The sequence below is a fragment of the Poromitra crassiceps genome (assembly GCF_964638095.1).
Source record: "Poromitra crassiceps genome assembly, chromosome: 19".
Classification (NCBI taxonomy): Eukaryota; Metazoa; Chordata; class Actinopteri; order Beryciformes; family Melamphaidae; genus Poromitra; species Poromitra crassiceps.
The window spans coordinates 7860146-7874891 of NC_139646.1; the positions used below are offsets into that span (position 1 = coordinate 7860146).

Consider the following 14746-nt stretch of genomic DNA (forward strand, 5'->3'; position numbering starts at 1 on the left):
CCTTAATTGTGCGCATGTGTGCTGTGGGGGGGGGGGGCCTTTATGTATCCAGGCCCAGGGGCCCGTCATGTCTGAATCCACCTATGCTCATGACAAAGTGACAACAAGGGTTCCTGGCCGCAGTATATGATGAGTTGGGAGTGAGAATGTGTTGGGGCTTTAACTGCTGAATGCTGGACAGGGATTGGCTCCAGTATTCGTGATGTCACAAATCATGCTAGTTGAAAACAGAGAAATCAGAGAAATGTTCCACTTTCAGCAGACGATTGTGAAAACACCCTTCAAGTGTCAAACTCTGCACAGACATTCTGCACAGTGAAGCTGAAACATTCAACCGAAGGAACAAGAAAAACAGATTTTTCACTTTAGAGGGTCTTAAAAAGTAAAACTACATTTGAATTGCGAGGAAGGAACATCATGAAATATTATTGGCCTATTGTGAAATGGTAACCTGATGCTGCCAGATGGACGGTATGCTTCACATTACTTTTCGCTAAACCAGTCCATCTGGGAATGCAGTAATCCAACCCGCTGACGGAGGCGGGCACTTTTTCCAAGCTACTTGGCAGGTGATTGGATGACCCATCTGTCTCTCACCGCTGGTGCGTGTTAACTTCAACCAATCAGATCGCCATGCCTCTGACGTAACGTTTGCGACCATTGACGAGTGGCCGTCCCTTGCGCTATTAATAGTTCATTGAGGAAAACAGAGCGCAGTGCCACGTGTTTATTTACTATGCTGCCTCGCTATCTCCGTATAAGAACGTAAACTTTACGTTCTTATACGGAGATAGCTGCACAGTGCAGGCTACATGGGCAAGGGTCATAACTCATGAGAGGTCATCTCCATGGATTCTACATGGGCAGTGCCCACCCGCCATATAGACAGTCTATCGCAGCCCCCTCTGGAGCTCGCACATGGAGCTCCAGGCTGCCTCAGGGGCTCGGCTCTGCTGCATCCCCAGGTTGGATGCATGGTGTCGGGCAGGCAGCAGTCCATCGCTCACCCCCCCTCGGGTACCATGCGGCAGGTCTCCTTTACGGTAAAGCACTTTTGTGCAGCTTTGTGTGTGTGTTTTGTGGAAGCTAATGTAGGCTAACATGTGCTCCGGCTAGAGTGATGTGGGCTGGGGCCAGAGCTATGATTATTGCACGGGAATTTCCACAAACTAACGCATGAGCGATTAATAATTGGATTGGATTAATAAACGTTTTGATATTTTGGAAATGCTGTCCAGTTGAGAAATAACTGAAGTTATTGCTGCATCTACGATAGCCTCGTTAGCTTTCGCGGCGGCAGCCATGTTGACGAGTGAAAAGAACTACAAAGACCATGTACCCACTACTTGCCCAGACGCTTCTCAGTAGCGTCACACAGAAAGCCCGCCTACCGTTAAAAGGCTGCCGCTGATTCGACGAGCCGGCCATGGTTCGGGTTTCTAAGCCAATCATCTTAACTGCCTGTGCATATCAAGATGGATTACGTCGAGAGAATCTCTTTTGATCTCGCGAGGTTATCCATCTTGCAAGCAAGGTTAGTGAAATGGTCGATGCTCCATAATTGATCTTTGTTGGCTTATTGGCGGAACGAAGCCTTAGTTGACATTCTCTTTGTCTCTCTCTCCCCAGTGTGCTGTTTTGTGGTCCATAAACGTTGTCATGAATTTGTCACCTTTTCCTGTCCGGGGGCCGACAAGGGACCTGCCTCTGATGTAAGTAAAGCACACAGATGGACACACCCACAGACAGACAGACAGACAGACAGACAGACACACACACACACACAACTTTCTTTATTTGAAGGAACACAGGACTTTTCACTTTGTATCATTACAAAGTCAGTAGTATATCTGATGCAGGCATTAAAGGATGGCTTTACTGATCATCAACCCACTTTATGGTCAGTGTTTACCTTCGCTATGTTTTCCACATGGAGAGATCCCATTTCCTCCTCTGGCAAAATGCATTTTACGTCACAACGGAACTGCGGAAGCTCTGCTCGAGACGCGGAATCTGCTCCGAGGGCTGTCGAGTCAGCTTCCAAGGGCGGCTGTTATTGTTTATTTTTATTTTTTAAGTATGCGCACATCCGCGAGCATCGAGAGCCTTAACCAGCCTTAATGACCTGCAGCTGGCAGGGCGGAGTTTCTGCAAGCCAGGACAAACGGAGTTGGATTTCTCTGTGGAAAACGTATAGCGAAGGTAAACACTGCCCATCTGCTTACCGTATATTAACAACATTATAATGGGGTACTACTGGCCAACCTAACGGCAGATGGTATTTACAGATGGTATTTACTGTAGTATTAAATATTGTATTTGTCTATGACATGTCACTCGTTAGACAACATAATGTCTGACGTCACCACCCATTTCACCACCCATTTTTAGCGCAAGACCACTTTTATGACTTTGAGCCCAAAATAAGGTTATTTGTCAACAAAATACAGTGGCGAACACTGTGGCTAATTAGCAGGGAAAAAACACAGGTACACATGAAATATCTTAAAAATGACAAAACTGACTGGAGGGGGGCTTTAAGCGTTAGTTATGACTAATGATGACAATTTCATTTATTTGATTTATTCATTTATTTGACAGTGACAATACATAAGCATTGCTAGCCATTTCTAAACATGCAGTGAAAACGTTCCACAGCTGTGTACCTCTTACTGAGAAAGATGATTGACCAAATGTTCTGCGTTTTGTGGCTCTAGAGTTTCCACTTGTTGCACCTCTACTTCTGATCCCACTGTCTTTCTTGTCTGTTGTTGACCAAATTCTGGGGCAAGGTTGTTTACACATTTAAAAATAAGTTTTATAAATGAAAGTCAACACAACTGTCAATTAGTAGCTTATATTTCTGTAGAATTTGGCAATGGTGCCATCTGGCTGATTTCTTATCCATTACTTTCAGTGCCTGGTTATTTGTATTATATTATCTTATTAACCGAAAACAATTTAGATTTGTTTTGACAGTTTTCCACAACTTCTTTACATGTTTGTCAAACTTGAGATAGGAATCTAAAATAACACCTAAAAATGTAAACGCATGTAAAGCATGAAACACATCAGAATATGAGAAAATAATACTTTACTCTTTTCTGTATGAAGAGAATACTCGACTGTTAACATGAGCTTTGTGCGTGCATGTTTTTGTGAGAGAGAAAGTGTGTGGGCTACAGCTGCTTCTTTTGAAGTTAAATATTGATTATTCATGTGGTCACTCACTGATGCTTTTGCTGTTAAATGATAGGGGTATTAATAAAAATAGCCTGGTCAGCACCGGCATGTGTGTGTACACTCCCACGCAATTCTCGTATGCTCTGTTACACACACACACACACACACACACACACACACACACACACACACACACACACACACACACACACACACACACACAACATAACCTCTGTCCTCTCTCCTGCTGCCCAAATCATATTGAGACATACCCCTAAAGAGAGAATGTGCTGCCTGGCTGCCTTAGGTTAATGAATCTCTCTCTCTCAATCTCTCTCTCTCTCCCTCCTTTGGCACAATCACAATGTGGAGATAGGTCTGTCTATCAGTCTACTTTTTTTACTTTCACTCGTCACTTTCTTGATACATGAGGTGATTTCCCCTGTAATTTTTTTATGAATGAGCTGACCATTCGCACCTTTTCCGGCTCGCTGCGACGACCTTTCAAGTGGAGGCGGGTTGTCCGCCAATACGGCGATGTGACAACCTTTGGTGCCGGGACAAAAGGCGTACAAGAATTACCCACCAACGCGCGTTCATACCTTTCACATCGGAGCCGCGAATCCTAATTTCCGCGCATTTTTCGGCTTTCATGGCCGGTGTGAAAGACCCTTATGAATCCGCATACACTGCATCCCTGAGTCATGATTGATGACATTCATTATGAATCTCTCTTTGTCATATCGCTGTAATTTAGTTTATCTCCTACACACACACACACACACACACACACACCTCTCTCTCTCTTTCTCTCTCTGGCTATTTTTAGTTTTGCCCTCTGTCCCGATCATAAGACAATTGTTGTGCACCTGTTAAGACACCTTAGCAGATCCTTACAGGCAGTTTGATGCCTTTTTAACACTGGCACATCTTTGAACCGTCTTCCCCCTCCTCTCTGTCCTTCTACCTCTCCTCTCCCCCAGGATCCTCGCAGTAAACACAGGTTTAAGGTCCATACCTATTCAAGCCCCACCTTCTGTGACCACTGTGGGTCACTGCTGTACGGGCTGTTACACCAGGGCATGAAATGTGACCGTAAGTACACACGTGTGTGTGTGTGTGTGTGTGTGTGTGTGTGTGTGTGCGCGATCACAAAGGGTGCTCCAGCCTGCAATGATGTCCCACAGACGAGGGGTGGCGCTATGGGTAACTTTTTAACTCCTCCCCCAAACAGATAAGCGCATGCAAACCTCTCCTTGGCTAACACTCGGATGCTGAACTAGTCATCAGTTTTTGCCAAAGCTCTCGTGCTCATTCACGCTCCCATCAATTCCAAACAGCATAGAAAAGTTATAGTTAAGTTTTCCAAATAGCATAGAAATGTTATAGTTATCTGTCCATTGACGTGTCTTGAACAATGATGAGTATTTTGTGTCTTTTTCTGTCTATTGATTTACTTTCAGATCATATGACTTATGGCCTCGTATTATATATTGTACATAAGATGAAGTGTTTATTTGGATGCGACCTGATGAAGATCTGACTGATCAAAACATTCTCAATTAAAAGTGGATAACTGCAGTGTGTGCAGGGCAGGCGTATCCATCTTTCTAAGTGCTTGACTCTCTGTCTCTTCTGGATGTCTGTCACACACCTGCTAGGAACTTTAAGTAACTCCTCTGAACAACAAACATACAAACAACTGTGTTGGCACGGATAAGGAACCCATCTTTTTAGACAAACATGATATTAGCGGAAGACATTATTTGCTTTTGGTAGACTGCTACCAATACATTTGTCTTCTTTAGTAACTCATCTGGAATACTAACAAGTTTGTGTGGTTATAGCCCTATACTGTTACTTTTTGGAGGACAGATATGAACTAGCTTACTTTGTCATACTTTAAGGCCCCTTTTCTCAAAAACATAGTTTGCATGAATATAGACATAAGGGGTGTATCTCACTCATTTTGATATTACCAGAAAGCTTATATTCCCTTCTTTCCAACAGTGTATTAAATGTGACTCATTTTGATGGAGCAGGTCAAATATAAACACCGGGCAAAGTACTCAAAACCGCTCCGGTGGTAGTTCTCGCTACAATAGGTGTCTCCAGGTCAGGACCACATTTTGCCTTGATGACACCCACACACACACCAGCATTTTTACTAGAACAAATTGTGGTCAACGTGTCCTGGAGGATTTCAGTGTTTATTGAGCTTAAAAACAATTGATAGGCAGGCTATGAATGGCATAATCAAGGCACGTAGATTTAGGCTATATATTTGAAACATAAGGCAACTTTTTAGATCATATTAATGCCAAATAAAGTAAGTCCCCGGGTGCTTCACTGCAGCTGCCCACCTCTCCTGAACAGCCCATAGAGGAGGACGATCCAGGATGGGATAGATGCGGAGGACAGATTTCATGGTGCCTCAAACGTGTGTGTGTGTATAATGCATAGGCCTACTGTATGTGCATGCATTGGTGCTTTCTGACAAATAAAGACAAGGTTTATCCGTCCTATACCTCACGTATATAGACTCACGTGCATATGGGCGTGGGGATTATTTGTTCGTTGGGGCAAAACACAAAGCATTTCCTAGAGCATATAGGCCTACATATTATCAGAAATAGAATAAAAACTCTTTGAAAATAAACAGATAACCATAACTTAGCCTATTGCTGACTGGCTCATACCATTTTGATTAGTGCTGCTGCCGACTTGAAATCAAAATATCCGTTGGCTATAGAGGGTATGCATGTGATGTCACAGAGGCAGATGTCACTGTGGGGTCACGCCCACTGAGTCACAGCAAGACTGAGCTTGAATGCAGTAATCAGCCTAGATAAGTGACACCTGCTGCTCAGGGAGGAACTTGACACTCATTTTGACACTCGTTCCCGATTGAGGGAGCGTGTTTCAGTGGGTGTGCATACCCTCTATAGGCCTTTTCTCAGATAAAATAGAATAGAATTAAACTGCTTTAAAATAAACAAAAAACCATAAGCTGCTGTTTGCTGGCTTGCAGCAGTGAAGCATGGAGCTGCCTGCCGACTGAGGTCAAATGTGCTCAGTGTCTCTCCAACTTGCAATGCGTGAGCCAGCAGCCAAAACCTGTGTAATATAGACATTGATCCATCAACTCCTCTGCTAGCCTCAATTCTTCATGGATTTCTTTCATTTAAATGGCCCTCTAATCTCTCATCTCTGGATTGCTGCAGTGAATTTGGCTGTCACCTGTCAACCAGGCTTCTATCACCTGTAGATCACCAAGCCCACAGTGCTGCTGCAACCCTCTCTCTGCTGACACACTGGAGACAAGGATCATGGAGACTACCTTGGCTAGTTTGGCCCGCTTAGATTTAGCTGAAATCCTTGATGAGGACTATGCAGGCCTGATGAGGACTACGCAGGCCTGATGAGGACTATGCAGGCCTCATGAGGACTATGCAGGCCTGATGAGGACTACGCAGGCCTGATGAGGACTACGCAGGCCTGATGAGGACTATGCAGGCCCGATGAGGACTATGCAGGCCCGATGAGGACTACGCAGGCCCGATGAGGACTATGCAGGCCTGATGAGGACTATGCAGGCCCGATGAGGACTATGCAGGCCCGATGAGGACTATGCAGGCCTGATGAGGACTATGCAGGCCCGATGAGGACTACGCAGGCCTGATGATGACTACGCAGGCCTGATGAGGACTATGCAGGCCCGATGAGGACTATGCAGGCCTGATGACGACTACACAGGCCTGATGAGGACTAGGCAGGCCTGATGAGGACTAGGCAGGCCTGATGAGGACTAGGCAGGCCTGATGAGGACTACGCAGGCCTGATGAGGACTATGCAGGCCGGTGAGAAATTCAAGCCTCCAGAACAGCGGAGCGCAGTCATCAAAGCGAGGGCATCTTGCTGCGCACTTGTCACATGAGAGGGGGGCTGAGGCTGCCTTGACATGTCCTCACAGTCATTTCTTGGCCAAAATTACCAATAATGGTGCAGTTTAATTTTAGCCTATTTTAATACACTTCAACTTATGCTTAGAGGGAAATATTTTCACCAGACTGTGACCGGAGAGATTTAAATCTGTCTGACTTTAACCCGATTTTAACGGTAAAAGACCGGATAATGGAAACCCTGACACAGACTAACAAGGTGAAAACAATACTAGCCCGTATTGTGCTATTGCTGTGACTAGCCCCGCCCCCTAGTCACAGCTGGTGAATATTGTTTTTGGTCTAGGAGGAGTTTGACCTAATGATATGCGCGCTTTCTGTGTTTTGGGGAGGAGTTGGTGAGTCATCCATGGATTTGTCCCTGCATTGAGGGCTTTACACACTTGAGCAGTATGTCTGCATAGCAATGGAAAGAGACATTATGGGTATGGGTGATGTATCTAGGACATTATTTGAGGGGGAGATGAAGGCAGGTCATTATCAAATTAAGGAAAATGTACAGAAAGCAGTAGTTTACCTGCCCATATTGTGACTAGAGTACAGTGTGGATCTTTGTAGATCATGGCAGTCTGACATCTAGTGGGCAGACAGCACAATTGCATGCAGTGTACTAGGACCTTTCCCCCCTTCATCACCATGAAAAATACTTTTGTGTGTACGTAATATCTGTCAGTGTCTGTATAGCGGGGCACGGTGGCGCAGTTGTAGCGCTGTCCCCTCACAGGTAGAAGGTCCTGGGTTCGATTTCCGCCTGGGACTCTGAGGGTGTGTCCCCCCCCCCCCCCCCATGTCCTCAGTGCCTACGGCCCAGGTGGGCTATCTCGTCAAAAGGGCCTTTCTGTGTGGGGTTTGCGTGTTCTCCCCGTGAAGTTGGTCCCCGGGCGCTGTACACAAGAAAGCTGCCCACTGCTCCTGGCCTGCCCCCGGAGGAAGGACAAGCCTGGGTTAAAAGCAGAGACTGTATTTCACTGGCCACGGTGTGTGTGTGTGTGTGTGTGTGTGTGTGTGGCTGGCAGCATGTGTGTGTTGTTGTGTGACAATAAAGATGGGTTTGTCCGTCCGACTTTGACTTTAGCTCAAGTTCAAGTTTTTATTAGTCTTTATTACCTCTCGGCTAGGCTGCTGGAATGTACTTAATACTGCTTAATCTGCAATGAATCTAAGATTTAAATCAAATGGAACCCATACTTACCATAAATTCAAGTAAAATCATGGCATCTACATAAATATGTTTACATTGTTAACCGAAATTTGCAAATTAATTTGGAAACTAGTATTAATACAAGTTTGCTTTTTCCTCTAACAATAGCAAAGAAGGGATTTTAGTTACAAGGGGATGTGAAACTTGCAAAATAGAAGTGTAATGGGAAAACACAAGTGGCAAAAGACAAATTATTAATATGCAAGCCATATCTTGCATGAATTACATGCATATGAATTGGATAATATAATGTATACATTTGATTGATAGTATTGAGATATTGACAAAAATGTGTGTGTGTGTTTAGACTGTATGATGAACATCCATAAACGGTGTGTGGCCAATGTCCCCAGCCTGTGTGGGACAGATCACACCGAGAGGAGAGGCCGCATCCAGATCAGTGCCCAGATCAGTGAGGACATTCTCACCGTCACTAGTGAGTACGCTCTGTGTGTGTGTCTCTATCTCTCTCTGTCACACACACACACAGGACATTCTCACCGTCACTAGTGAGTACGCTCTGTGTGTGTGTCTCTATCTCTCTCTGTCACACACACACATCCAGATCAGTGCCCAGATCAGTGAGGACATTCTCACCGTCACTAGTGAGTACGCTCTGTGTGTGTGTCTCTATCTCTCTCTGTCACACACAGGACATTCTCACCGTCACTAGTGAGTACGCTCTGTGTGTGTGTCTCTATCTCTCTCTGTCACACACACACACACAGGACATTCTCACCGTCACTAGTGAGTACGCTCTGTGTGTGTGTCTCTATCTCTCTCTGTCACACACACACACAGGACATTCTCACCGTCACTAGTGAGTACGCTCTGTGTGTGTGTCTCTATCTCTCTCTGTCACACACACACATCTAGATCAGTGCCCAGATCCGTGAGGACATTCTCACCGTCACTAGTGAGTACGCTCTGTGTGTGTGTCTCTATCTCTCTCTGTCACACACAGGACATTCTCACCGTCACTAGTGAGTACGCTCTGTGTGTGTGTCTCTATCTCTCTCTGTCACACACACACACAGGACATTCTCACCGTCACTAGTGAGTACGCTCTGTGTGTGTGTCTCTATCTCTCTCTGTCACACACACACACAGGACATTCTCACCGTCACTAGTGAGTACGCTCTGTGTGTGTGTCTCTATCTCTCTCTGTCACACACACACACAGGACATTCTCACCGTCACTAGTGAGTACGCTCTGTGTGTGTGTCTCTATCTCTCTCTGTCACACACACACACAGGACATTCTCACCGTCACTAGTGAGTATGCTCTGTGTGTGTGTGTCTCTATCTCTCTCTGTCACACACACACAGGACATTCTCACCGTCACTAGTGAGTATGCTCTGTGTGTGTGTGTCTCTATCTCTCTCTGTCACACACACACAGGACATTCTCACCGTCACTAGTGAGTATGCTCTGTGTGTGTGTGTGTCTCTATCTCTCTCTGTCACACACACACACACACACACACACACACACACACACACACGGTTTGATATTGAGAGAGAGAGTGCCTCTGAGAGCTCTATTCCAACCCAAACCTGAAACTGGAAAGTCCATTAGTCGATCAATGATCCAACGATTGACCCACATAACCACTAGGACAGGCATCCACGTGCTCTCTCTCTCTCTCTCTCTCTCTCTCTCTCTCTCTCTCTCTCTCTCTCTCTCTCTCTCTCTCTCTCTCTCTCTCTCAGACAGCTCTAGATTGATTCTGGAACAGAAACTATGTAAACCGTTAAGTGTTGTCAGATGTAGCCAGAGTTATTTAGGGCAGGCCAGAGGTGGGGCTCTACATCAGTTCAGATGTAGGAGTGTGCTGGCAGAAGTGTTGCACTAATACCGCTGGCTTGCAGGTTCAGGCCCTGCCTGTCCTCTGGAAAGGACAAATTGCAGACTGAATGACTAAACAGACTAAAAGAGCTGGTGTTTTTCCCTCCCGCCTGTCCTTCCCAGTCAAAGAGGCTAAGAACCTGGTGCCTATGGACCCCAATGGCCTGTCCGACCCCTACGTCAAGCTCAAGCTGATCCCAGACCCAAAGAGCGAGAGCAAGCAGAAGACCAAGACTATCAAATGTTGCCTCAACCCCACCTGGAACGAGACCTTCACTTTGTGAGACATCCTTTTCTCACCCTAATACAATATCTCTGTCCGTCTTCAGAATGCATGTACTGTGTTTGGCATTGTGGGAGGAAACTTCTTTACTTTGAACTTAGCTGGCCTCATTTTCAGTCACATGAGTGCAGAGCTAACTGGAGCTCATGGGAGTGACCCTGTCCCCATTCCCTTTACTGTTTTCGCCTCTTGTCATCTAAACTGTATGGTTTTCTGGGTTGCTGTGGCTGCTAGGATGTCACAGACGAGAACAAATCCAATTGTTGGATATTTAACAGATCCCTTTTTACATCAGTTATAAAAGGATCACAGAGACATTTTAGTGATGTTTTTTGTAGCTTCTGACTGATTACGATTTTAATTATTTTAATAGCCAGGCGGGAGGCATTATGGATTCGGGTTGTCCGTCCGTATGTCTCCATATGTCTGTCCGTCCGATGTTCGTTAACGTGATATCTGAGGAACGCCTTGATGGAATTTAATCAAAATTGCCTCAAACTTCGACCTGGACTCAAGGTGAACTGATTCGATTTCGGTGGTCAAAGTTCAAGGTCACTGTGACCTCATGAACGCCATTCCCAAGTTCGTTAACACGATATCTTGGGAACGGCTTGATGGAATTTCTTCCAATTTGCCTCAAACGTCCACCTGGACTCAAGGATGAACCGATTAGATTGTGGTGGTCAAAGTTCAAGGTCACTGTGACCTCACAGTCACAAACCCCATTTCCAAGCTCTTTAACGCGATATCTCAGGAACGCCTTGACGGAATTTCTTCCAATTTGGCTCAAACGTCGACTTGGACTCAAGGATGAACTGATTAGATTTTGGTGGTCAAAGTTCAACGTTACTGTGACATCACGACCGCTCATTTCATGCTCGTTAACGTGATAGGAACGCCTTGACAGAATTTCATCTAATTTGCCTCAAACATCCACTTGGACTCAAAGATGAACTGATTACATTTTGGTGGTCAAAGGTCAAGGTCACTGTGACCTCACAAACGCCATTTTCAAGCTCTGTAACGCCATATCTCAGTAACACCTTGATGAAATGTCTTCACATTTGGCTCAAACATCAAAGTCTGACAGACATGCATGTCGACTGCTCACTTGTTTGGCGGAGGCATATATCTGTGGTGCGGTCGTTCTAGTTTATTTTGACTTGTTTTAAGAATTTACAGAGACAATTTTGTTCAGATTGATATGGCCGAAATCTATGTTGCGATTAGGGCTGAGTATCGGTGCTCAATACCTTTATCATCCGAAATAACAAATAATAAATTAAGCTTTTTCCAGTCAAACGATACCTGCATTTGATCCTTTTTGTACATAAATCTAGAAAAAAAGTTGCTATTTGTATGGTTTTGCACACAATCGCCGCAGACGTTTTTTGCTTGAATGCGGCGTGATTGGCCCACTAGTGCAGAAGCTGTGGTGGTGAAGTTGAGCATGGTACAGTATATGTGATGGAGTTGGCACTGGCAGTTCAGCATGCCATCGAAAAAGGCATTGAATGAAGTACACTATTGGTATTGATACATCACTTAAGGTTACTGGTATCGCTATTGGTGTCGTAATTTTTTAAACGATACCCAGCCCTGGCTGTGATGTCGAGGCACAGCAGGCACAATCCGTTTTAAATTTTAGAAAAGTATTGACTATTTATTTTAGATATCGTCCACATTCTTTGTTGTGTGTGTGTGTGCGTGTTTCTTTTTAGAGAATGCTCTCCTACTTCTCCGCCACATCTCATCTTTTGTCTAACCTCTCCCTCCCCGTCTCCCTCCATCCCTCAGCAACTTAAAAGAAACTGACAAGGACCGCCGTCTGTCAGTGGAGGTCTGGGACTGGGATCTGACCAGCAGGAATGATTTCATGGGATCCCTCTCCTATGGGATCTCGGAGCTACAGAAACAAGGGGTAGACGGATGGTAAGATGTGCAGGATGGAAGGATTGAGGGAGGAAGGCCAGATGTAGAGAGAAAGATACAGAATTCAAAGCTGATGGAATAGAGGCGTGAAGATAGAAAGGCTGTGCGGTGTTAATCCAGGATTGATCTTGACTTTGCTGTGTCTTTATTTTGGGGGGGGCTCAGGTTTAAGATGCTAGGTCAGGAGGAGGGGGAATACTTCAATGTTCCCGTCCAGCCAGAGGGAGAGGAAGGCAACGAGGAGCTACGACAGAAGTTTGAGGTTAAACGCACATGCACAGAGAAAGAATCACAATGGATTCAATATCTGCTATTTTTTCTTTCTACATAAGGCTCATAGCTTCGTCCCTCCCTTCATTCTCTCCTCCTCTCTCTTTCCCCCCAGAGGGCCAGGGTGGGTCCGGGGAGGCCCACAGACCCCGCCTCCTCTTCCTCGGTGTGTAAGTACGACAGCAACGGCAACCAGGACCGGGTCAAGCTCTCGGACTTCACCTTCATCATGGTTCTGGGCAAGGGCAGCTTCGGCAAGGTAATGCTGCACACACGCAGAGCTGCACGCACACCAGACATGCTCACAAGTCCTTTTTTGCAAGTCCAACTCAAGTCCCTATCTCTGGCACACACACAGTGTTCACAGTAGTTTCTGCAGTGTTATTAAGGCTGAGATGATCTCTATGGTCCGTTATAATAATGACAGCATGCACTTCATGTAAGCAAAAGAGCAAAACCAAGCAAAGTGGCTGGAAAAAATAGGATTTATCTGAAGCTCATTTTAGTGGTTGTTGACTCCCATCAGGTGATGCTGGCTGAGCGGAAGGGTGCAGAGGAGCTGTACGCCATCAAAATCCTGAAGAAAGACGTGGTGATTCAGGACGACGACGTGGAGTGCACCATGGTGGAGAAGAGGGTCCTCGCTCTGTCTGGGAAGCCACCCTTCCTCACTCAGCTGCACTCCTGCTTCCAGACTATGGTAGGCCATGTGACACGCTTGAGGAAAACATGTGATTTAGGACAGTGTTTCTCAAACAGTGGTCCGCCCCCTAGTGGTCCGCGAGTAGATTTATATTTTTTTCCTCTTTTTTTTTACCTCCCACTATCCAATCAGAGAAATGTTTACATTTTCTGGGAAACTCAAGGTCAGATCACGATGCCTCTAACGGACTATATGTATTTTTTCACCCCGAATCCAACGCCACCACCAGTGACTCTCTATGACTTACGCTTGCAGAGATATGTCCACTCTGCCTGCAGGGCTACAGGAGAGAGACAGAGCACAGCGGGGGGTTGGGAGTTCCAAGTTACTGACCAAACACTCTATTTCAGTAATTGCTGTCAGAATATAGAGTAATTTAACACTTATTTGAACACAAAAACATCACTGAATGCAACTTGAAGATGGCAAAATATAGCCTATTTCACTTTGGCAACATTGTGCATTTATTGAACTTGAAAAAACTTTCTTTGAACTTTGAATATATTTGAACTGAACAGGAGAAATAAATGTTAAAAAAAAAAAAGGTAAATGGACTAACTAAAATAAATTACATATATGTATTTTTTATATCGGTTATCTTGTTTTCATAATTGTGGGAAGCCAAAAATTAGATTAATTGTACTGCTATTTGTCATTTAATTAGCATGTAATTTACAGTTAAAGTAGTAGACCTATTGTTTTGGGGGATGTTTTGGGAGTTAGGTGGTCCCCGAGTTTTTTTCATTGATTTAAGTGGTCCTTGGTCTGAAAAAGTTTGAGAAACACTGATTTAGGATATGCTTTAAAAAGGCTTGTTGATGTGGCAATTTTGTGCCATCGAACCTAAGCATCCTAATCTCCAAATAATCTCCTTTTTAACATTTTAGCGCTTATCTCCCTCGCCTCTGTCTCTCTCTCTGTCTGTCTGTCTCTCTGTCTGTCTCTGTCTCTCTGTCTGTCTGACTCTGTCTCTCTGTCTCTGTCTCGTAGGACCGATTGTATTTTGTGATGGAGTATATTAATGGAGGAGACCTCATGTACCAGATCCAACAGGTCGGCAAGTTCAAGGAGCCTCATGCCGTGTGAGTGTACACACACACACACACACACACACACACACACACACACACACACACACACACACACACACAATAATGGTATATGCATGGAAACACAAATGTCCTTGAAAAGAATATGTGGTTTGAAACTGTGTTGTCCCTGTGCGTTTAAGGTTTTATGCTGCAGAGATTGCCATTGGACTCTTCTTTCTTCACCTCAAAGGCATTGTGTATCGGTGAGTCAGCTTGTGAATCTGAATGTACCTACTCACAAACATTTCAGTACAGGTGCATACAATACTTGC

General features: G+C 44.9%; 1 protein-coding gene across 2 annotated transcripts in view; it reads left to right on the plus strand.

The window, feature by feature from the left end:
- LOC310793669 (protein kinase C beta type) overlaps window positions 1-14746 on the plus strand; it is a 46496-nt gene that overhangs the window by 21547 nt on the left and 10203 nt on the right. For both annotated transcript variants that reach the window (XM_083655522.1, XM_083655523.1), the window contains exons 3-12: window positions 1630-1712; window positions 4167-4278; window positions 8654-8782; window positions 10319-10475; window positions 12276-12410; window positions 12576-12672; window positions 12796-12939; window positions 13207-13380; window positions 14374-14465; window positions 14615-14677. In XM_083655522.1, the coding sequence (XP_083511648.1) occupies window positions 1630-1712; window positions 4167-4278; window positions 8654-8782; window positions 10319-10475; window positions 12276-12410; window positions 12576-12672; window positions 12796-12939; window positions 13207-13380; window positions 14374-14465; window positions 14615-14677 (1186 nt within the window). The remainder of the gene's footprint in view (window positions 1-1629; window positions 1713-4166; window positions 4279-8653; window positions 8783-10318; window positions 10476-12275; window positions 12411-12575; window positions 12673-12795; window positions 12940-13206; window positions 13381-14373; window positions 14466-14614; window positions 14678-14746) is intronic.